This window comes from Curcuma longa, chromosome 6 (assembly GCF_044706935.1).
Source record: "Curcuma longa cultivar G26 ecotype Majalengka, Jawa Barat chromosome 6, ITB_CL_G26_1.1, whole genome shotgun sequence".
NCBI classification, from domain to species: Eukaryota; Viridiplantae; Streptophyta; class Magnoliopsida; order Zingiberales; family Zingiberaceae; genus Curcuma; species Curcuma longa.
In genome coordinates this window covers 921,582-946,246 of record NC_133866.1, presented here as the reverse complement: position 1 = coordinate 946,246, position 24,665 = coordinate 921,582, and the positions used below count along the sequence as shown (strand labels likewise).

Below are 24,665 nucleotides of genomic sequence, written 5' to 3'. Positions count from 1 at the left end.
AATTTAATCCCTGTGGGTTACACGGACTCTGACTTCCAATCAGATAGGGATAAAAGTAAGTCTACATCAGGTTATGTGTTTACATTGGGAGGTGGAGCCATAACATGGAGGAGTGTAAAGCAGAAATGCATTTCAGACTCTACCATGGAAGCTGAGTATGTGGCAGCCTCTGAGGCAGCCAAAGAAGCTGTATGGCTCAGGAACTTCTTGATGGACTTAGATGTGATTCCTGGTTTGCCCAAGACTATCACAATTTATTGTGATAACAGTGGTGCAGTTGCAAACTCGAAGGAACCACGAGCCCATAAAGCAAGTAAACACATTGAGCGCAAGTACCACCTGATACGAGATATTGTCAAACGGGGAGAAGTCGCTGTGGTCAAGATTGCATCAGAGGATAACCTGGCAGACCCTTTCACAAAGGCCCTTCCAGCGAAAGCTTTTGATCGGCATGTGGAGGGGATGGGAATCAGATGTATGGCAGCATATGAGGCAGCGTAGTCTTCTAGTATAAGTGGGAGATTGTTGGGATGTATACCAGAATCCTAGCTATGTAAATAAACATTCTGAAATGAGAATCACATTTGGTCAATATTTGCATTTAGTTTTTATGCAAGTGTCCATTTAATCTATATTGTAGATTAACATGGTGTGCGGAGTCACACACAGAAGACCATGTTATCAGTCCCTTATAGATTATAAACAGTGTTCACAACCAAGATGGATTGGACAAACCATCGGAGTGGTTGTAGTGTAATTTGGTCTTAGTCTGTCTTGACTATAGAATTACACTAGTACACTTAGTGTGTATTGAGCAGGACCATCTGAGGATTGTTCGATTATTATGTACATGGTGTGTTGTTGATTATAGAAGGAATCTGTGTCCTATAATCTAGGTTGATGATGTCCCCTTGAGGAGCTCATAAGGATTATCATATAAAGTCTGCAGGTGGATACACAGTTACAGACAGTGCCTCGTCGTAGTAGGAGGGTTGTTAGCCAGCCTGACAGATTCATGTTTTTGGGAGAGTCTTCGGACTTGGTCCCTGGTGAACATGAACCTGATCCCTAGACATATGATGAAGCACTCCAAGACAAACATGCAGTATCTTGGCAAAAGACAATGGAATCTGAAATAGAATCTATGGATTCTAATCAAGTCTGGGAGCTTATAGAACCACCAAATGGTGTAAAAGCCATTGGATGCAAATGAGTTTACAAAAGAAAAAGAGGAATAGACAGAAAGGTGGAATAAATAAATTTTAACTCATGGAGAGTTCGCCAATTTCTTCTCGTTCGTCTGTCAATTGACGAAACCTCCTCGCCCTTCGCCACGGAGGGCCGCTGCCAAACGCGGTCGCTTGAAGATCCGTGGAATTGACAAAGGAGAAGGGAAGAGGGAGAGACCTTGACAAAGGAGATTCAGAATGGGTCTTCAATCACCTTTTCGGCATACAATAAGCTAAACAGTTCATCAGATATGAAACTCCACTCAAGCTAGGATTTAATCTATACTCCGTTCCTCATTTTTTCTGACAAGAAGCTGCACCATTCATTAGAAAGTATTCGGCACCGACCTGACGTTTATCAGCTTCTCTCCGTTCTACTTTTTAGCGCAGTAGAAGATCACCGTTCGTCGAAAAATAAATTGTACCATTGGCCGACTGTCACCTTTGGTTCAGACGAAGGTCACTTTTTCCGAGAAGACAAGAACACAATTCAGAATGGTCTTTGTTTCGAATGCACGTGAGATTGTCGTGTCAACAGAAGTAACGATAATATGAGAAATGAACTCACACGAGGCTACGTGATTTGGACTATTTCAAAATCACCTACATGATTTGAATAATTACATAACCAGCTATTCGGTTTGAGAAATTATCAAAAAATAAATATAAATCTATAAAATTTTATTAAATAAATTTATGTTATTAAATTAATATTTCAAGTAAATTATGAGGATCAAGTTCGGCGAAAGTTCTAATAAATAAATTTTAACTCAGGGAGAGTTCGCCAATTTCTTCTCGTTCGTCTGTCAATTGACGAAACCTCCTCGCCCTTCGCCACGGAGGGCCGCCGCCAAACGCGGTCGCTTGAAGATCCGTGGAATTGACAAAGGAGAAGGGGAGAGGGAGAGACCTTGACAAAGGAGATTCGGAATGGGCGATGGCGAGATCACGGTCTCGAAGGCCTTGGCCCTGCATCTTCTCTGCGCCCTCGGGTTGGCCGCTGGCTATTTCGCTGCTGGAATCGCCTACAATCTCAGCCTTGTCACCGATCCGACCCAAACCCTAAGCTTTCTTCTCGTTCGTCTCAGATTCCTCCTCTACTTGTAGTCTGCTTCTTCTCGGCTATTCTATCATGATTCATGATTGTTTTTCTTTGTTTCGCAGGTGTTTGAAGCTCCCATTGTAGTAGCAAGCTATAGTCTTGTTCGACGAGAATGCAACAGCTGCTCGGTAATCTAGTTCCCTTCTTTCCATCCGGTATTCACTATTCATTTTTCTTAGTATTTTCTCTTCTTTTCGTTGAAGAGGAACAGTTTGGGAAGGCTGTTTCCATGGCATTGTTTGGACTACCAATCGGTAAGCTTAAGAGCCTTGGCATTTGTATACTTCCGATGAATTTATATACTTCCCTAGTTCTCGTCACACCTGCTTAGGCACTTCTGGAGTTTTAATTTTTGTACCTCTGTATGTTCAATATTTTTTGTTTATTCTGGTTTTTCATCCTCTTGTTCGATTTCATATTTGTCGTTGCTCTAATAGTTTGTAGAAATAATGCACACCTCCTGGGTCCTCTATAACTTCATGAGTCTCGATCAATTTCGAAGGTCTACGTGATGCAGGGTGCCATTATTGTTTACATAAATTTGCATTGTTTTCATCCTCTTGTTTGGTTTCCTTGATATCATTTGACTACATAAGGGTAACTGCATTAAACACTGATCCATTAATACGCTATCTTAGTTGGAAACCTTTTAAGTAAATACAAATAGCCATCAGTAAAGCTACCGTAGACTTTTATATTTTGCAAAGATGACATTGCAGTTCAACTAGAGGTTAAACTGTAGATTTAGCTTCGTGGAATTAGTTGAATCGACATTTCAACAGACTCTGAGTTCTTTTCTTGAAACTATACAAGAGAACACTTAATTAGTAGAATGTTGCCTCGAAATAAACTTTCATCGCAGCTTCCAATTGCTCTATTTAATGTTCCAATAATGATGTCATGACAATAGAGTCATCTAGCAGTAATCATTTTCTCTCGTAGTACGATTCTTGCACTACTTTATTTTGATTTTGCTGAAATCCCTCCTGAGTTTGTTGGTTAAGTCGCTAAAACATTCCTAATATTTGATCATTTGTAACTTTCCCTGTCATCATGGGCAAAACAGTGCATTTGATCTGGTTCATATCTTAGGGATTTGGCTTATAAATTGGTTTATAACTTATTGATAACATCATACAAATAATCTAGTGATCTTGCTTTTCTCCCATTTTATTTCTTTAAAGATTGTAGTCTCTCTCACCTTTTACATGTCATTTGGCTTATACTTGTCAGGAGCTTTATTAAATGCACTTGGGGCAATTGTTCTGGGCGCACCTGTTGGCCTTAAGTATGTCTACCACTGTACTTGCAATGCAATGAGAAAATGGTCTTTTCAGTACAAGTAAATGTAGAAGGGTCTGATACAGATGATAAAAAAAGTTTTCAATTTTCTTTAGCTTATACCTTTCTGATATGAGGCATGACAATTTGATTGTTTAAACAGTGGACAATTTGTATCTTATACAGGTATTGGCTAAGCACCATCTACTGGTCATGTCTCATGTCATTGTTTACTGTAAGTAATAATGAGTAATATTTCTCATTTTCTTGTTAAAGTTGGGAGACCAAATGGTCTGAAGAAATTTGCATTCCTATTCTTCTTGCCTGAATTTTATATGTAAGCTTGTTTTGATTCATTGTGATAGATTGATTTCTGTATTTCTTTTTTCCTGCTTTATTTTTACTTGAATTCTGTTCAAAGTATGCCTCATGACGGTTTTACAATATTTTCATGTTTCTCTTGTCATTCATCTTTTGTTGTAAAGTGTCTTAGTTCAGGTGGAATTTAATTACTGTTTTTGTAGTTCAATTCCTGCTTAATCTGCTAGAATTTGCTTAGTTGGTTCCAATTATTGCTAACTAAGCTTGAAAAAGGATTTAACTAATATCGAAAACCAGGAGAAGCTTGAAAAAGGATTGCTATAGAATTTGTGCACATCTACTACTCATCTGGTTCAGCAATTATGGAAATTCTTTGACCAAAGATTAGTACCAAATTAGTCTATAAACAAGAGCATAACAATGATTCTAGCTGTTTTGTACTTACCATCACTTGTATCAGTTTGTACCTGCAGTCTGTGTTTTTGGATGGTCAAGGATGGACTGGCAGCGCATTCTAGCTAATTCCAAGTAGGTTGTCTGTTTTGCTTCACTTTTATTCACAATTATTTCTCCATTTTTGGCATTGATTTGCTTTGAAGTACTCAATGGTTTCAACACTTGAATGTAATTTCATTTCTTACAGGCCAAAGCAAGCAATTGATTGCCTGGTTTCTTTACCAGCTCAAGGAGCTATTGTTGGTGCATGGCTTGGAGCTTGGCCTATGCCACTTGACTGGGAAATGCCATGGCAGGTTATTGCTCCTTAACACTCTTTTACTTCTCTAAGTGGTAGACAAACTTGTTCTTCAAATCTTCTAGTTGTCCAACAACTTGGAAGCTACAATGTAATTTGAAGTTTTATGTATGTAGGAATGGCCAATCTGCGTTACATATGGAGCAATTGCTGGATATATAGTTGGTATGATACTATCCACAGTGTTTGTCCATGTAATGAAAAATCATCCACATGTCAAGGATGACTAATGAATATCATATGTAAATTTTGTTGGGATTTGGTGTTAGTTTCCCAGTTTGCGGATCTTGACTATGCAACTTCAGCATCATTCATATTCTACACAGATCGTTCCAGTTTTCATTATGTCTAAGCCTTCTAATGTAGATGAGTAGTTGTTTTGTTTGCCTCTCTCTGTTGTTATCGGTCAGGTTTAAGTCTTACTCGAAGTGTAGTTAGTTCAGGGGTAGGTGAAGTTATGCTGAATAAGTTGTACTTTTGTCAATAGATCTAAATTTAGCTTTAATAATTCACTAAGCAGGTTGGATGTACAATGATGTTCTGGCCACATGGAACTCTATCATTTGCAGGCGCAACATGATCCCTACGAAAAAGAGTGGCAGTGTCACCACCGAAGGGATTAACAACCTGCTACACTGTTGCCGACAGTTGCGATTCTAGGCTACACTTTGTTCATCGTCCTTAGCTTTGACTCATTCCTAATATTCTACGTCCCTCTAGTCACCCACTCGTCATCCAGCATGCTCATCCCCTCTGAGCCTATTAAGAAGGCAATTCCATTAACTTCCAGCCAATGAAATTCCTTTCACAACGGTCTAGAGTCTGCTCAACTTTCCCAATTGATGGTTGAGTCAGTTCAAGTGATTGGTATATTATTTGATCTGCTGTGATTATCTGAAACAATGCCTTGATTTATCAGTGAAACACGCACCTCCACTGTCATATTGTTAGCTCACATTTAGGTTGATGCGCTTGGCTGGTATAAAATTACAACATTTTTTTTCACATGGAATTCGCTGATTTGGCTGCTATACTCAAAATTCACGGGAAATTCATACTCATAATCTTCAAGTGTTGCATGGTTCATGTGGATCACTATCTACTCAAACTTCATTTGAGCAGCTAGGTCTCAACCAAGCAAAGCATGGTCTCATTCAAGGCTTCTCCTCTTGGAATAAATATGTTAATTAATTTAGGGCCATAAGTGTAGTGAAGTTTACCGAGTCCTTGGTTGGACAGTGGTACATGGAAAGTTGTGAATCTGGATTTTCAATTGAAGATAATGTCAAATATGACATTAAGAATGTTCTCTTATTTTTGTAGTGGAAAGGGAGAAAAAAAGAGTTTTACGGACAGATGCAATGGCAATGATCAAACAATTAAACAATAATAATTAAATCTTATCCTACTTCATATGAGATTGATAATCTTTTTATATCATTAGAGTCTATCCCTTATTATTATTTCATCATTTATATTTAAATATATTATATTATATTTTATTATTACTAGTTAAGTCTTTTTTTGATCTTCTTTGTACATATTTATCATTGTTTCACATTATCTAATTGAAATATTTTTTAATCCTATAAGTATATATTTATATCATCTTAAATGTGTTTCTCAAAACTTTTCCTCAATATATGCAATTCTGATTTTTCTCAAGTATTTTTATTTTTTATCTTATCCTTTCTTGTATGTCCGCACATCCACTTTAACATCCTCATCTTTGCAACTCTCATCTTCTACTCATAAGTTTGAATCATAGCCCAACATTCAGTTCCATATAACATATAGCAAGTCTAATCGTCATTTTGTAAACCTTTTCTTTAAGTCTTAGAAGAATATCTAACACTCTCCTCCATTTAACCATCTTGCTTGTATCTATGTGAGATATCTCTCAATTCTTCTATCCTTTTGTAAAAATAATCTTAAATACTTAAAACTCTCAATTACAGACAACTCATAATCTCTTATCTTAACAATTGTCTCATTACATCTAATATTGCTAAACTTAAATTTTATATATTCTATCTTTGCTTTACTTTTCTAGCATTTCTTGTCAAGATTCAAGTTTAGCATTTACTCTTTCATGTAACTTATCTGTTGGTGCAAGGAGTACTAGTTTGTCCCCAGAGTTTATTGATGCAGGGAGTACCAAATAATCGAACCGTTGTTTTGATAATGGCAAAGGGTCAAGTTAAGCTTGTGAAGTTTAATAATGAGCTGAACTGAGTATGTAGGTAGCACAAGAAAGTCCTAGTTGTGGCTAGGCAAAGGAAGTTCTATTCTACTGGGCAGGATCTACAAGATGATGTGGAGGCACCCAGAAGGAGTTTTAAGCGCCCGAATTTCCTTATATAAGTAGCTGCAAGGGAAAACCCTAGGACATTCATTCATGCTACCTCTATGATCATTTAGCGTGTGACCGAAACACTTGAGATATCATTGTCACGTCAAAAAGCTGCACCAACAACTACGAACATCTTCTATTCTATTTGTCGATAAAAATACTTAATTTTGCTTAATTTTGTACATACGTCTTTAGGACGGTAAAAGTTTATCGGTTCTAAAATTCTGTAAAAGTGAAACTCTCTCTTGGAAGAGGAGAATTATTAGTGGATTGTTCGTCAGAAACGATCAAGGGTCGTGGACTTTGGAGTAGCAGCGAATGGTTGTGAACCAAGTAAAAGAAACGTGTCACCATTTATTTGCTACTACAATTACTTTACTCTGATTTTTATGAAGTTTTTCCGAACTTATGAAAAAGCGACAAACGATCTATTCACCCCCCTCTAGTGCTCACCTCGATCCTACAAGGTTTTGATGTTTGTCCTACCTAGGTGTGGTCAGTTTGACCAAGAATTGTCTAAACATGACCTAATATTTGGATGTGAGTGAAGTCTAGTCAGGTCAGTTGACCAAAAGACCAGTGAGAAGCCATAGTCAGTTGGACTAGGCAAGGAAGTTCTAGTTAGGTTGACCGGATAAGGAAAAGTCCTAGTTGGAGGTTAGTTAGAAGAAGTCCTAGTTGGGAGCTAGACAGGGAAAGTCCTAGTTGGTGGCTAGGCAGGAGAGAAGTCCTAGATAGAGGCTAGACAGAGAAAGTCCTAGTTGGAGGCTGGGTAAGAAGACCTGGTGAGTGAAGTTGGGTAAGAAGTCCTGGTGACTAAAACTGGGTAGGATGTAAGATACTAGAAATTTTAGGGTTTGAATTAACCAATCAAAGGCTGAGTTTTTAATTGGGCCAAATTAAGGAGGTTAACGCCCAAATTAGCCAAGCCCATTTACGTTAATGGGCTAGATCTAGAATTAGGTTAAATACATAAATTATTAAAGCCCAAACCCATTAAGTTATTAAGTGTAAGATACGCGAAAATTTTTAGTGGATCAGTTTTGAACTAAATTGAACCAACTTAGTTTGGTTTATGATGGAAGAGGTTTTGATAAAATAAAAGGGATGAGAAGATTCATCTTGTGAAGATGAATCTAACAAAACTGGTTTGGATCAAATCGGAGGTCGTTTGGTTAATGAACCAAACGAATCAATTATTACAGTAAACCTTAAGTTTTAAAGCTGGTTTAGCCCAAATCCAAACCCCAATTTGGGAGTTACTGTTACTCCTCAATATAACAGAAATCGCTATTACTGTTACCCTGTTCGTCCGCCTCTCCATCGCACAACCCGCGATCGCCTCGCAACCCGCAACCGCCGTGACCAAGTTTGCTGGAATCGACGTGGATGCACGCCCGTGTTCGACATCGAAAATCTCGCAGTTATCAGGCTTTAAAAGTCGAGCTTCGACCCTAGATTAAGGCAGCCGCCGTTCCCTCCACTCGTGCTCGACCATTGCTACGCCGTCGCCTTCGTCACCCGCAGCGTGGAAGAAATCATCCGACGCCGCTGCCTTCCTTTGCTTCTCCTCTTCTCCTCTTCTTCCTGCTCACTACCGTTCGACGCCGCCAACTCCTCTATTTCCATCTGCCGCTTCACCACACGCCGCACACTCGCGACCACCCTCTGCCCGATTGCTGTCCGCCATGTAGAGAAGATGTCTACTGCCGCCGACCCTGCGATCACCCTCTACTCAGCGCCCACCGCACTATCGCCATCGTCCCTTGTCGAACAGCACCGCCTCCTTCACCGGTGAGTAAATAAGGAGTTGTTTTCTTGATTCAGGGGTTTCTGTTGGGACTTTTTGGGAGTTGTTAGGATCGGTGGCTTGCTCAGGAAATTTGTGAACATTAAACCTTCTCTCAAGCTTCTGATATATGGTAGAACAGGGTGAACCAGGGCTGTGGGATTAATCGATTTTGTGAATTGTTTGGAATTGAGTTCTGAATTCGTGTGGGACTTGGTATTTGTTGGTTCTATTCTGTTGTGATGTTTGTAGTCGTGTGGAAGAGGTTGTTTCAGTTGGGTGCTATCCTACTGGAATTAGGGTTGGTGTGTGTCCTGTTGGAGGTATTGTGCGGTGGAGAAATTGGTTGGATGATTGATTTCTGTTGGAATTAGTGTTGGGTCTAAAGAATGTCCACATCTCCACAATGGCATGATATTGTCCACTTTGGGCCTAAGCCCTCATGACTTTGTTCTTGGACTCTCCCCAAAAGGCCTCATGCCAATGGAGATACTTTCCATCATTTTAAACTCATGATCTTTCCCATGTGTTTTAGATGTGGGACTATGTTTACACCCTTGCAACCCAACAATCCCCCCTCAAACAAAGGACCACTGGAAGCTCCCTACCATTTCTCATGGTCCGGCTGCCATGTCCTCATGGTCTGGCTGCCATGTCCTCATGGTCCGGCTGCCATGTCCCTCATGGTCTGAGCCTCCCCTACTTCCTTTGTTTTTCTCGAGGGTCCCCACATGGTTAGATCTAGATCATGGCTCATCCGGCGGTTAGTCCGGTGAAGAGCGGCCTCGCTCTGATACCAATTGTTGAGTCTAAAGAATGTCCACATCTCCACAATGGCATGATATTGTCCACTTTGGGCCTAAGCCCTCATAGCTTTGTTCTTGGGCTCTCCCCAAAAGGCCTCATGTCAATGGAGATACTTTCCATCCTTTTAAACTCATGATCTTTTCCATGTGTTTTAGATGTGGGACTATGTTTGCACCCTTGCAACCCAACATCTTTATCTTGGAGTGCTTCGTCATAAGTCCAGGGATCAGCTTCATGTTCACCAGGGACCAAGTCTGAGGACTCTCCCAGAAACCTGAATCTATCAGGTTGTTTAACAACCCTCCCACTACGATTAGGTTCTGATCTTTAGGACAATAGAACAAACCACCCTTCGTTTCTCTAGGATAGCTCACAAACAAGCAAACTTCTGAATGTGGTTCCAACTTATCAGCGTGTCCCTTCAGCACATGTGCTGGACTATCCCAAATCCGAATGTGTACTAGGCTTATGCCCAATCAACAATTCTATGGGAGTAGAAGGTACTGATTTAGAAGTTACCAAGTTTAGAATGTACGCCGTCGTTTCCAGAGCATGTCCCCAAAACGAAGTTGGTAATTCTTAATAACTCATCATTGATCTAATTATTTCCATAAGAGTCCTATTCCTTCGCTCTGCCACACCATTCTGTTGGGGTGTACCAGGTGCAGACAATTGGGATTGAATCCCAGCCTCTGATAAGTAACTCCTAAACTCTCCCAAGAGGTATTCTCCACCACGATCAAACCGTAGTGTCTTGATACTTTATCTTGATGTTTCTCCATATCAGTCTTGTATTCTTTGAACTCATCAAAGCACTCAGACTTATGGTGCATCAAGTAAATGTATCTCTATTTCGAATAGTCGTCTATAAAAGAGATGAAATATTCGAAACCACCTCTTGCCTGGATAGACATAGGACCGCACAAATCAGAATGAACCAGTTCCAACACTTCTTTGGCTCTATACCCCTTTTGCCTTAAAAGGCCTGTTGGTCATTTTTCCTTCCAAGTAGGATTCGCAGGTTGGAAAATTTTCCACCACCAGTGAACCTAAAGGTCCATCAGCTATTAACCTTTGAATTCTACTTAAGTTAATATGACCTAACCTTAGATGCCAAAGATATGTTTGGTTCACTTGCGAAGGTTCTTTTCTCTTATTAAAATTAGAAGATGTGTTATTAATTTCCATTTATTGCATCGTGGGAGTTATTTGATTAAGAGTATAATTGTCAACCAACGTACCAGAATAGATATTAACCTTATTTTTCTTGATAACAACTTTGTTACCAAAAGAAACGAAATATCCATCCTTAAATAATTTAGAAACTGAAATTAAATTCTTTCTAAAATATGGTACGTAAAGACAATTCCTCATAATCAAAGTTTTATTTTTCTCAGAAGATAAATAAATATCTCCCACTGCAATAGCTGCCACTTTCGTAGCATTGCCCATGTAGACGGTAATCTTTCCTTCACTTAGTTGTTGGGTTTACTGAAACCCCTGCAAAGAATTGCAGGCATGATTAGTGGCTTTCGTATCTATACACCAAGTAGATAACACCACTAAACATATTTCAACTACTAATGAATAAGATATACCTCTATTGTTCTCCTTTCTAAGAGGTCAATCTACTTTCAAATGTCCATACTGCTTGGCTACCTGCCTGGCTGCCTGATTCTGGTGTCCGAAGAGTTCTTCAAGATTGAGTCATAGGGAGTAGGTATGGCCTGTTGCTGATGTTGCAGTACATTTGACATAGAAGTCAAAATGTAACATCGCACCATCTCATCTGCCTTAACCCAATTCCTATGTCTCTCTATCTCCTCTTCACTAGAATCTATATTAGGCATGCTAGGACAGACCTTAAAAAGTACAAACTTGTACTCTTCAGCAGTTAAGACAATGTCCAAGTTCTATTTCCAATCTATATAGTTAGGACCAGTAAGTTTTTATTTTCTTTGAGTATAACGGCCAGTGGGTTAAAAGTCATTCTGAAAGTCTTGAGAATCACAAAAGTGAGATTTGGTCAAAACTTTAGAACTTTAAAATTATATTGATTCCTCAAACAATATAATTTAAATTCACCAACACCTCAAACACCGGGAATTTAGTAAGCCACGATCGTGTGGACGTTTACTAATTCAAGCATTTGTAAGAGGAGGTTTTACCCATTAATTTTACTATCTTGTCAACTTAACTTTATGACAAGTAAAATTAATAGTTGGTTTATCTTTGGCCACACAAAATAATAGCAGTGACTCCGATGGGGAGGATACTATTAAGTGTTCATATGTGTTCTAAGTGTTCACCATTACTTGACACTAAGGTAATTATTTAGGATTGTGTCCCTTCAGATGGAGAAGATCACACGCTCTTAAATAATTTCCTATAGTCATCCATTAAGGAAGTTTGATCCAGTGATCCGCAAGCAAACTCATCCGATGGGGAGGAAGGCACTCAGAGCCAACACATAAGTTTGAATGCATCACTATCAAACCAGTAATGGAGGCCGCGGGATTTTTTTAAAAAATCTCTCTCCCACTTAGTTATTTGGATTTGAGGAATTTTAATTATGTATGCATATTTAATTATTCCAAAATTGGTTTCCAGGCCGTGGCGAGGCACATCGGCCTTCTTGGTTATTGGAGCATCAACCACTTTCTTAGACAAAACCAATTAAGGACATCATTAAATTATGCATTCATAATTTCCCACTAAAACCCTTAGGTATTTTAATTATGTATACATATTAACTTATTCAAAAAAATTGGTTTCCAGGCCGTGGCGAGGCACATCGGCCTTCTTGGTTATTGGATCATCAACCACTTTCTTAGACAAAACCAATTTTAAGAACTTATTAATAATGTACACATAATGTCCCTCTAGACAAATCCTTAGGGGTTTTACCTATGTAATTCTATGCATAAAAAAAATAATATGCAATTACATAAACACAAGGGATATAATAAAAAACAGCATAAAGAATAAGCAATAAAAATATGAAAAAATAAATTTTCAACTATTATGGCCTTTTTCAATATCCGTCGTTCTTCAAGAAGCCTCCCTTTGACTTAGTCGCGTCTTCCTTGTTCCGCTGCGCATCCGGTTCTCACCACGCAAGAAGAAGTCGCAACAATTATAGAAAATTTTTTACATCTTATCGATCCTATACTCCACAAAGGAGTTTACAAAAATTCTAGACACACACATCACATCATAAAATTTTTCTAGGCCATAATAGTCGGAACCTAGGATGCCTGCAACCAAAGAGTTATTCTATTGCACATCCTACTATTATTTTGCCTAATTTTATAAAAGTGCATGTAAAATTGAAACCAAACACACAGAGCCCTAACCAATGCTCTGATACCATTGATGGGAAACACTAGAAAACTCGTTCCGGTGAATTCTTGCAGAACAAAAAATTTTCTCAGAAATAGATTTAAGTTGCCCTCATAGTCGATCAAACAAAGTTTGATCGACGCATTTAGATCATTGGGCTCTTGTGTTTGGTTTACAGGATCCGAGATAAAAGGAATAATTTATTTAAAGCGGAAACATTAAATTATACCTTTTCTTCGGGATGTCTAGAAGGAGGTGGATGACCCCTCGATCTTCTGCTGTATATCCTCTCCTCTTCTCGAACGTTGTGTGGACAACGATCCTTCGAGATGACTCCACCAAAAGCTCTTCTCTCCGATGGCAATCAAGCAAGCAAGAAAGCCTTCCTTTCCTTCTCTTGATCTTCTCCTTCCTTCTTCTTCTTGGCCGCCGGCCCTAAGGGAATAATGACACCAAGGAAGTGCCGGCCCTAAGGGAAGTAGAAGAGGAGAAGAGAGCCGGCCCTAAGGAATCAAAGGGGAAAAGAAAACCTAAGGGAGGCGCCGGCCCTAGAGAGAAAAGAAAGAAGAAGAGGTGGCGGCAACAAAAAGAGAAGAACTTCTTCTTGGTGCCGCCGGCCCTAGGGGAGGAGGAAAACTAATTGTTGTGTTCTTGTTGCCTCCCCTAAACCCCTCTTTATATAGTCTATGCCATCTAGAAATTTTAAGAAAAAGTCTAACAAATTTTATAAGATTTAATTAGAACAAATCTAATAAAATCTTATGGATAAGATTTGTTATCTTTTTAATAAGTTTCCATTATATTAATTTTGTTCTTATTTTTAACAAAATCTTTTAATTATATCTCGCTAATTCTTAATGAGATTCCATAATTAATATTTTGTTAATTTAACAAAATTAATTCATAAAATTTTATAATAAAATTTTGTATGAGAAGAGACGAAATTTCTTAGCGGAAATTCTTATAAAAAATTTCTTTCTTATCAGAATTTTTCTCGAAAAAATTTTAAATAAAATTCTAGAAATTTTCTTTTATAAATAGAATTTCCTATCTGAAATTTCTCACAGAATTCTCCTAGAATTCTTCCGAGGGTCTTCGGGAGGTCTTCAAGAATTCTTCCGAAGGTCTCCGGGAGGTCTTCAAGAATTCTTCCGAAGGTCTCCAAGAATTCTTCCTGAGGTGGATTCGAGGATTTCCAGAGGCTACAGTAGGGACCTAGAGGAGGAATTGATTTTGGTCTCCTGATGGGCTTGAGCTTCCCATGTTCTTCCTGAACACACAGCTTAAGTCCATCAATAATAACTCATTCCACTAGAGAGTTATTATTGCACTACCGCACCAATCTCATATTACAATATGGGCTCCTTCTTACTATAAGTACATTAATCTCCCTGTGTTTAAGATATCGTATGTCCGTCAATTAAATGAGTTACTGACAACTCAAATTTAATTAACTTCTAATCCAAGAGTAGTACCACTCAACCTTATTATCATGCGGACAAGGTCCACCTGCAGGGTTTACATGATAATCCTTATGAGCTCCTCAAGGGGACATCATCAACCTATATTTAGGACACAGATTCCTTCTATAATCAACAACACACCATGTACATAATACTACTTCCCAACTCATCGGGCCTTTTGATCTATTGCTATAAATCTCACCCTTTGATGAATCAAAGAAGTACATACTAAGTACATGTGTTTGTTATTATATCGGGATTAAGAGCATGTACATCTATAGTAATAGAGGTTTGTTCGATTATATAGTCAGTATAAATCGAACAATCCTCAAATGGTCCTGCTCAATACACACTGAGTGTACTAATGTAATTCTATAGTCAAGACAGACTTGTTGGGATGTATACTATAAAGTCTTACTTTTTGTATAAACATCCATTTTGCAATAATATTGAAATGAGAATTCACCTTGGTCAGAATGTTTGCATTTCTTATGTAATGCAGTTGTCCACTTAATTTATATTGTAGATAACATGGTGGGTTGTGTCACACAGAAGATCATGTTATCAGGTTCCTTATAAATTATAAACAGTAGCTCACAACCAAAATGGATAGGGACAAACCATTGGAGTGGTTGTAGTGTAATTGGTATTAGTCTATCTTGACTATTAAATTACACTAGTACACTTTGTGTGTATTGAGCAGGACCGCTTGAGGTCGTTCGATTTATACTGACTATATAATCGAACTAGATCTCTGTTGCTATGGATGTGCATGCTCTTAATCCCGATATAATAACAAACACATATACTTAGTATATATTTCTTTGATTCATCAAAGGGTGAGATTTAGCTCGTTAAATCAAGAGGCCCGATGAGTTGGGAGATAGTATTATTTATATGGTGTGTTGTTGATTATAGAAGGAAACTGTGTCCTATAATCTAGGTTGATGATGTCCCCTTGAGGAGCTCATAAGGATTATCATGTAAATCCTGCAGGTGGACTTAGTTCCGCATGATAATAAGGTTGAGTGGTACTACTCTCGGAATCAGAAGTTAATTAATTGAGTTGTCAGTAATTCAATTAATTAACGGACATACGATATCTTAAACACAGGGAGATTAATGCACTCATAGTAAGAAGGAGCCCATACTATAATATGGGATTGGTGCGGTAGTTCAATAATAACCCTTTAGTGGTATGAGTTATTATTGATGGACTTGAGTTGGGTGTTCAGGGAGAACACAGGAAGCCCAAGCCCATCAGGAGGCCATAACCAATTCCTCCTCTAGGTCCCTGCTGTAGCCTCTGGATAAAGCCTCGAATCCACCTAAGAGAATTCTGGAAGAGTTTCGGATAGGAAATTCTGTTAAGAATTTTTCTGGGTGAAAAATTCTGTTAAGAATTTTTTCCGCAGAAAAATTTGTTAAAAATTTTGTTAAGAAATTCTATTAAGAATTTCTTACGATAACAAAATTTGTTAAAAATTTTGTTAAGAAATTTTATCAGAAAATAAAGTTTCTTAATTAAGAAATTTTGTTAAGAAATTAATGAAATTTTATTAAGAGATTTTATTAAGATAAAGATAAAATTTAAACAAGGAAATTTATTAAGAAACTAACAAAATCTTATCAAGAGATTTATTTCTAAATAAATCTAGATAAGATAAGGTTGTTATTTTTAATAAAATCTTATCAAGAGATTTATTTCTAAATAAATCTAGATAAGATAAGGTTGTTAGATTTTTTTCTAATAAAATCTTATCAAGAGATTTATTTCTAAATAAATCTAGATAAGATAAGATTGTTAGATTTTTCTAATAAAATCTTATCAAGAGATTTATTTCTAAATAAATCTAGATAAGATAAGGTTATTAGATTTTTTTCTAACAAATTCTTCTTAAAGATTTTATTAGATTTTTTCTAACTAAATCTGGATAAGAAAATTTGTTAGAATCTTTCTAAATTTTCTAAGATGGCTTAGCTATAAAAGGGAGGCTTGCAAAGGGGAAAATATACAATTTCATAAGCCCCTCCCCTTGCTCTTAGAAGCCGGCGCCCCCTCTCTTCCTCCCTTCCATTAGTTAGGGTCGGTGCCCTTAGCTCCCCCCTTGAGAAGCCTCCTCCTTTGTTCGCCCAAGCCACTTCCTTATCTCCTTGTGCTAGAGCCGGCGGTTAACCAAGCTCCTCCTTCCTAAGGCCGGCGGACAAGAAGAAGAAGAAGGAAGAGGAAGAACAAGGAAAGGAAGAGAAGGCTTCGTGTTTGCTTGCCATCGGATAGAAGAGATTTGGTGGAGTAATCTCGAAGGTTCGTTGCCCACACAACGTTCGAGAAGAGGAGAGGAATACAGCAGAAGATCAAGAGGTCTTCGGGTAAAAGTCCCCTACACATCTCAAAGAAGAAAGGTACAATTTATTTATTCCGCTGCATAAATTATTTTTCTTCGTATGGACCCTGAATACCAAACACAAGAGCCCAATGATCTTAATGCATCGATCAAGCTCCTAGTTGATCGAATATGAGGGCTACTTGATAAGATTCCGTTTCCAAAAAATTTTTATCCGGCAAGAATTCAACGGAGCGGAATTTCAGGTTCCCATCAATGGTATCAGAGCATTGGTTAGGGCTCTGTGTGTTTGGTTTCAGTTATTTACGCACTTTTCATGCATAAATTTAGGCAGGATAATAGTAGGAATTGCAAGTAGATTAACTCTGTGGTTGCAGGATTCCTAGATCCAACTATTATGGCCTATGTTTGTTATGTATTATGTTGTGCATGTATGTATTATTGTAATAATAATTTAAGCACAGCGGGACGCTGTATAGTTTTATTTACTGTTCAATCTAGAAAAGATGTAAACTCCTTCGTGGAGTATAGGATTGATAGATGTAAATATTTTAATTTACTGTTCGATCTAGATTACATGTAAACCCCTTTGTGGGGTGTAGGATCGATGGATGTAAATTTTATTTTTATGTTGTTGCGGCTTTCTTTTGTGTGGTGATGACCAGAGGCGCAGCAGAGAAGGAAGCAAGATGGACGCAACAACATCCACAGGTGGCATATTGAAGAACGGCGGATTCTGAAAAGGCCATAATAGTATCAGTAGATAACCTGACAAATCTTTAACTAAGGCCCTTCCAGCAAGAGCTTTGGATAGGCATGTTGAGGGGATGAGAATCAGATGTATGACCGCATTTATGGCAGCATAGTATTTTAGTATAAGTAGGAGATTGTTGGGATGTATACTATAAGCCTAGCTTTTGTATGAACATCTATTTTGCAATATTTTGAAATAAAAATCACATTGGTCAAATGTCTGCATTTTATATTTTAGTGCAGTTGTCTACTTAATTTATATTGTAGATAATATGGTGTGTGGTGTCACACAGAAAATTATATTATCAGTTCTTTATAAATTATAAATAGTAGCTTACAACCAAGAAGGATGGGGACAAACCATTGGAACGGTTGTAGTGTAATTTGGTATTAGTCTATCTTGACTATAAAATTACACTAGTGCACTTTGTGTGTATGGAGCAGGACCATTTGAGGTCGTTTGATTTATACTGACTATATAATCGAACTAGACATTTGTTATTATGGATGTGCATGTTCTTAATCCCTATATAATAACAAGCACATATACTTAGTATGTATTTCTTTAGTTCATCAAAGGCTGACAATTATTCGTTAAATCAATAGGCTCGATGAATTGAGAGATAATGTTATGTATATGGTGTGTTGTTAATTATAGAAGAAAACTGTGTCCTAATATTTAGGCTGATGATGTCCCCTTGAGGAGCTCATAAGTATTATCATGTAAACCCTGCAGGTGGACTTAGTTCCGCATGATAATAAGGTTGAGTGGTACTATTCTTAAATTCAGAAGTTAATTAATTGAGTTGTCAGTAACTCAATTAATTGACAGACATACAATATCTTAAACACATGGAGATTAGTGCACTTATGATATGAAGGAGCCCATATTATAATATGGGATTGGTGCAGTAGTTCAATAATAACTCTTTAGTAGTATGAGTTATTATTGATGGATTTGAGTTGGGTGTTCAGGGAGAACACAAGAAACCCAAGCCCATCAGGAGGCCAAAACTAATTCCTCCTCTAGGTCCCTGCTGTAGCCTCTGGATAAAGCCTCTTATCTACCCATGAGATTCTGTTAGGAATTCTGTTAGAATTCGATTAGAATTCTGTTAAGAATTCTATTAGAATTCCATTAAGAATTTTGTTAAGAATTCAATTAATAGAATTCAGATGAATTCTAAATAGAATTATGTTAATTTTGTTATCCAACAAAATTATATAAATTTTGTTATATAATAAAATTTTATTAAGTTTTGTTATCCAACCAAATTTAGTAAAGAAATTTTGTTATCTAACAAAATTATATAAATTTTGTTATACAACAAAATTATAATAATTTAGTTATATTTTGCTAAAATTTCTATGATGGCAAAGCTATATAAGGAGAGGAGAAGGGGAGGCTTAAACATAACACATAACCTAATCTTTTAGAGGTGTGGCCGCCCACCCCTTCTTGAATTCTTCTTCTTTTGTTGCTAGGGCCGACGCTCAACTCCTAAGAGCCTTCCTTCTTGTGCTAGGACCGGCGCCCAAGCACACATCTTCTCCCTTCCTTGCTAGGGCCGGCGCCCAAGTGAAGAGGAAGAAGAAGGAGAAGAGGAAGATGAAGAGGAAGAGGAAGAGGAGTTTCTTTTCCTCTTTGGCCGTCTCTCTCTTTAAGTCTCTTCCTTCTCCTAGCTTTTGGTGGCGCCACCATGAAAGGATTCTTTTCTTTGATAGGGCCGGAGCCCAAAGAAGAGAGGAGAGGATAGGAAGAGAACTTCAGAGAAAGAAGAAGAGGAAGAGGAAGAGGAAGAAGGAGATAGCTTATTCTTTGAGTTTTTGCCATCGGATAGTAGAGAGGAAAAGAAGAATTTGGGTGGAGTTCATCTTGGTAGTGGTGGGATGTATACCAGAATCCTAGCTATCTATGTAAATAAACATTCTGAAATAAGAATCACATTTGATCAATGTTTGCATTTAATTTTATGCAAGTGTCCACTTAATTTATATTGTAGATAAACATGGTGTGCGGAGTCACACACAGAAGACCATGTTATCAGTTCCTTATAAATTATAAATAGTGTTCACAACCAAGATAGATTGGATAAACCATTGGACTGGTTGTAGTGTAATTTGGTCTTAGTCTGTCTTGACTATAAAATTACACTAGTACACTAAGTGTGTATTGAGTAGGACCATCTAAGGATTGTTCGATTTATACTGACTATATATTCGAACAAAGCCTCTGTTACTATAGATGTACATACTCTTAATCCGGATATAGTAACAAACACATGTACTTAGTATGTATTTCTTTGATTCATCAAAGGATGAGATTTAGAGCGATACATCAAAAGGCCCGATGAGTTGGGAAGTAGTATTATGTACATGGTGGTTGTTGATTATAGAAGGAACCTATGTTCTAAATATAGGCTGATGATGTCCCCTTGAGGAGCTCATAAGCATTATCATGTAAACCCTGCAGGTTGACCTTGTCCGCATGATAATAAAGACCACTACTCTTGGACGAAGTTAATTAAATTCGAGTTGTCAGTAACTTATTTAATTAACAGACATACAATATCTTAAACACAGGGAGACTAATGTACTTATAGTAAGAAGGAGCCCATATTTTGATATGGGATTGGTGCGGTAGTGCAATAATAACTCTCTAGTGGAATGAGTTATTATTGATGGACTTATGTTGTGTGTTCAGGAAGAACATAGGAAGCTTAAGCCCATCGGGAGACCAAAACCAATTCCTCCTCTAGGGCCCTACTGTAGCCTCTGGAAATCCTCAAATCCACCTCAGGAAGAATTCTTGGATTCCTTCGGAAGAATTCTTGAAGACCTCCCGGAGACCTTAGGAAGAATTCTTGAAGACCTCCCGAAGACTCTTGAAAGAATTCTGGGAGAATTCTGTGAGAAATTTTAGATAGAAAATTCTATTTATAAAAGAAAATTTCTAGAATTTTATTTAGAATTTTTCTGGAAAAAAATTCTGATAAGAAAGAAATTTTTTTTATAAGAATTTCTGCTAATAAATTTCGTCTCTTCTCGCACAAAATTTTATTATAAGATTTTGTGAATTAATTTTATTAAATTAACAAAATATTAATTATGGAATCTCGTTAAAAATTAGCGAGATATAATTAAAAGATTTTGTTAAAGATAAGAATAAAATTAATATAATGGAAACTTATTAAAAAGACAACGAATCTTATCCATAGATTTTATTAGATTTGTTCTAATTAAAATCTTGAAAAATTTGTTAGACATTTTCTTAAATTTCCTAGATGGCATAACTATATAAGGAGAGGTTTAGGGGAGGCAAGAGAACACAGCATACAGGCTTCCTCCTCCTCTAGGGTCGGCGGCACCAAAAGGTATTCTTCCTTCTTTTGTTGCCGCCAACCACACCTCCTCCCCTTTCTATCCTAGGGTCGGTGCCCCTTAGGTGTGCTCTTCCTCTTTCTCTCTTCTCCTCCTTTAGGGCTGACGCTCTCTTGGTGTATTTATTCCCTTAGGGCCGGCGGCCAAGAAGAAGAAGGAAGGAGAAGATCAAGAGAAGGAAAGGAAGGCTTTCTTGATTACTTGCTTGCCATCGGAGTGAAGAGCTTTTGGTGGAGAAATCTTGAAGGATCGTTGTCCACACAACGTTCGAGAAGAGGAGAGGATATATAGCAGAAGATCGAGGGGTCATCACCTCCTTCAAGACAACCTGAAGAAAATGTAGGATCGTTAGAACACGCTAGAGGGGGGGTGAATAGCGTGTTGCACGCTTTTCGATTTTCATAAAATTTTGAATGCGTACGGAAGCGAAAACAGAGTACGATGCGAAAACGTAAAAAGACAAAGTAAAGAGGTGACAACTTTGTTTTTACTTGATTCATAGCGCAACGCTGCTACTCCAAGGCCCACGGTCGTTGACCGTTTACTCTGGGCAATCCACTAAGTCACTTGCCCCTTTTCGGTAGCAAGTGTATCGAAATACAAAACCAATTACAAACTTCGATTAATTGAAATACAAAAGAATTAACTCGTTACCGAACTTTTGATTGCGCGGTGACTCCCCGGAGGTAGATTTCGGCGTCTCGGTGTGAAGTAGAATAGCTTGGAGCAGGTACAACATCGATGTCGAAGATGGAGAGCTCGGGATTCGCAGGAACCAAGTTTGGAGGCGTTGAAAGTGATGTTCTCGGGCTGCTGGTCGCGGCTGCTTATATAACCCTCCTTAGTCGACTCAGATGCAGATCTGGGTTGACTCCAGCTTGCGTGGCAGATCAATCTTTATCGTCTTCGCCCGTTATCCTTCCTGAGTCGACTCTGATTGACTTCTGGATCGACTCCAGTCGCGGTGGCGTCAGCGGCGATAACTTTTGACCTGAGTCGACTCAAAACCTTACCTAAGTCGACTCCAGGCTGAGTTGGCGGAAAGTCGACGCGGTGACTTTCGGATTCCAGCTGACTCGGTTAGAGTCGACTCCAATCCCGAAAATCTAACTTTTTGTCCGGAGTTCGCATTCGTCTGACTTTTCCTTCCTACAAAAGATGTTAGCTAAAATAATAACATGTAAAGGATTACGTTGGTTCATCGAACCAACTACGAGTCTTAACTTCGGAGCTCCGGTGAGATCCTGGGTTAGACCGACGCCTAATGTTCCTCTTGGGAATGCGTCCTCACCCACTCTCCTCGGGAGAATTTACCTGATTGCCAACTGAGTCCTCCTGACTCGTTGGACTTGTGCTCGGCTCTATCTTTGCCCCCCAGGATTTGTGCTGCAACTGATCCTCCTGATCAGCCCAGTCTTCTGCTGTAACTTTGTCCTCCTGACCAAGCCCAGACTTCTGCTGCAACTTGGTCCTCCTGACCAAGCCCAAACTTCTGCTGCGGCGTGGTCCTCCTGACCAGCCTAGACTTCACCTGGTGCACTTTGACTCTGCCAAGACTTCATCCCTAGCAGCACTAGGACTTAACCTGTCTCCTATAAGCTCAATTCAACTTGGTTAGCCAAACCACATACTTAACTTGATCCTAGTTCCATAATTAAAACTCTGGTTTGATCTGCTAGTGCTTCCTGCACTAACAGAAAAGGTATAATTTATTGCTTTCTGCTTTAAATAAATTATTTATTTTATCTCAGATCCTGTAAACCAAACACAAGATCCCAATGATCTAAATGGGTCGATCAAATTTTGTTTGATCGACTATGAGGGCAACATAAATCTGTTTCCAAAAAAAATTTTATTTTACAAGAATGCATCGGAACGGGTTTTCTAGTATTTCCCATCAATGGTATTAGAGCATTGGTTAGGGCTCTATGTGTTTGGTTTCAGTTTTTACATGCACTTTTATAAATTTAGGCAAAATAATAGTAGGATATGCAATAGAATAACTTTTTGGTTGCAGGCATCCTAGGTTCCGACTATTATAGCCTAGAAAAATTTTATGATGTGATGTATGTGTTTGGATCCCTCAGGTTTGTCGAGGTTGTATTTTACTGTAATAATTAGATTTATTTTTACAGTTCGATCTAGAATTTTTGTAAACTCCTTTGTGGAGTATAGGATCGACAAGATGTAAAAAATTTTCTATAATTGTTGTGGCTTCTTCTTGCGTGGTGAGAACCGGATGCGCAGTGGAACAAGGAAGACACGACTAAGTCAAAGGGAGGCTTCTTGAAGAACGATGGACATTAAAAAAGGCCATAATAGTTGGAAAATTATTTTTCCATATTTTTATTGCTTATTCATTATGCTAATTTTTATTATATCCCTTGTGTTTATGTAATTGCATATTATTTTTTTATTCATAAAATTACATAGGTAAAACTCCTAAGGATTTGTCTAGAGTGACATTATGCTTACATTATTAATATGTTCTTAAAATTGATTTTGTCTTAGAAAGTGGTTGATGATCTAATAACCAAGAAGGCCATGTGCCTCGCCACAGCTTGGAAACCAATTTATTGAATAAGTTAATATGTATACATAATTAAAATACCTAAGGGTTGTTGGGTTTTTCGTGCCGCAAAACCGCTTTTTGCGTGCGGAAACCACGAAACCCTCCGAACGGATCCGTGCGAAATTACAAAAATAACTTGTACATGCTTAAAATAACTAGATCTACACTAGATCTACAAAGACGAAGGTTTATACCTTTGAAGCGTGCCCTTCGCAAATCCCGCAAGTCCAAAGTTTGTCGGATCTCAAGAACTCCAAGCGTAGCTCCTCTACCGGTATCCACACGGATCTTTTGGTGGAAAAATCAAAGCAAATAAGGTGTGCTAGCACCTTGGTTATGCTCGGCCAGCAAGAGGAGAGGGAGAGGGAGAAGAAAAACACAAGGAGAAGGAGAGAAGAAAGTCTTCCAACGTTCAAACCAAAAAATGAATGAAAATCTCCTTTTGTTCACTCATTTGGCCGGCCACTTCATGGCAATTTAATCCCATTAAATGCCATAAACCATCCATGAGTTACAAAGTAGATTTGTAACCTCCCATTAGGTGGCAATGAAGGTGATGTGGCAACACTCTATTGGCCATGACTTATGCCACCTCAACATAAAGTCAAGTGGTCAAGTCAAGACTTGACCATGAGGTGGCATGAGTCAAGTCAACATCCATGATGACATGGCATAAAGTCAAGTCAACATGGATGATGACATGGCACCAAGTCAAGTCAAACTTGACCCCCAAGTCAAGTCAAACTTGACCATAATTTCTTCCTTCTCAAATCAAGTCAAACTTGATTTCTAATCTCCCAAAATTGATCAAATCAACTCCTCTAGTCTAGTTTGGATTACACTTAACCCAACTTGATTCATCACATGAATCTAATCCTCTTGATTCATCATATGAACCTAATTTCCACCAAAATACCCTTTGTGTGTGACCCTATAGGTTCTTGTAACGTTGGCAATGCCCTAAACTCATTTAGGTGCATAAGTAGTGAGCGGTATCTAGCAACACATCACTACTACCCAAGTTACAAGAATGTTGAGATCCAACATCACCTTGTGACTACTAATTGTGACTCTCACAATATGTAACCATGTCCTTCTATCCTTGATATCTAGATTGATTAATCCGAGGCATAGACCGTGTCATCCTCTAATCAATCTATGTCTTGAACACCA

At 38.2% G+C, this 24,665-nt stretch overlaps 1 protein-coding gene across 3 annotated transcripts; it reads left to right on the top strand.

The window, feature by feature from the left end:
• Window positions 1-2,032: 2,032 nt before the first annotated feature.
• Window positions 2,033-5,032, top strand: LOC141830836 (uncharacterized). 3 transcript variants are annotated; one of them, XM_074718278.1, is made up of 8 exons: window positions 2,033-2,306; window positions 2,394-2,459; window positions 2,543-2,585; window positions 3,565-3,619; window positions 3,799-3,847; window positions 4,394-4,461; window positions 4,577-4,685; window positions 4,804-5,032. In XM_074718278.1, the coding sequence occupies exons 1-8, from the start codon at window positions 2,160-2,162 to the stop codon at window positions 4,915-4,917; spliced, it is 651 nt and encodes a 216-aa protein (XP_074574379.1). In that variant the 5' UTR covers window positions 2,033-2,159; the 3' UTR covers window positions 4,918-5,032. The 3 variants fall into 3 exon arrangements, with proteins under 3 accessions (XP_074574379.1, XP_074574381.1, XP_074574382.1); XM_074718281.1 differs by having other exon boundaries at window positions 2,218-2,306; window positions 2,535-2,585; XM_074718280.1 differs by lacking the exon at window positions 3,565-3,619 and having other exon boundaries at window positions 2,535-2,585; window positions 4,407-4,461.
• The last annotated feature ends 19,633 nt before the right edge of the window (window positions 5,033-24,665 follow it).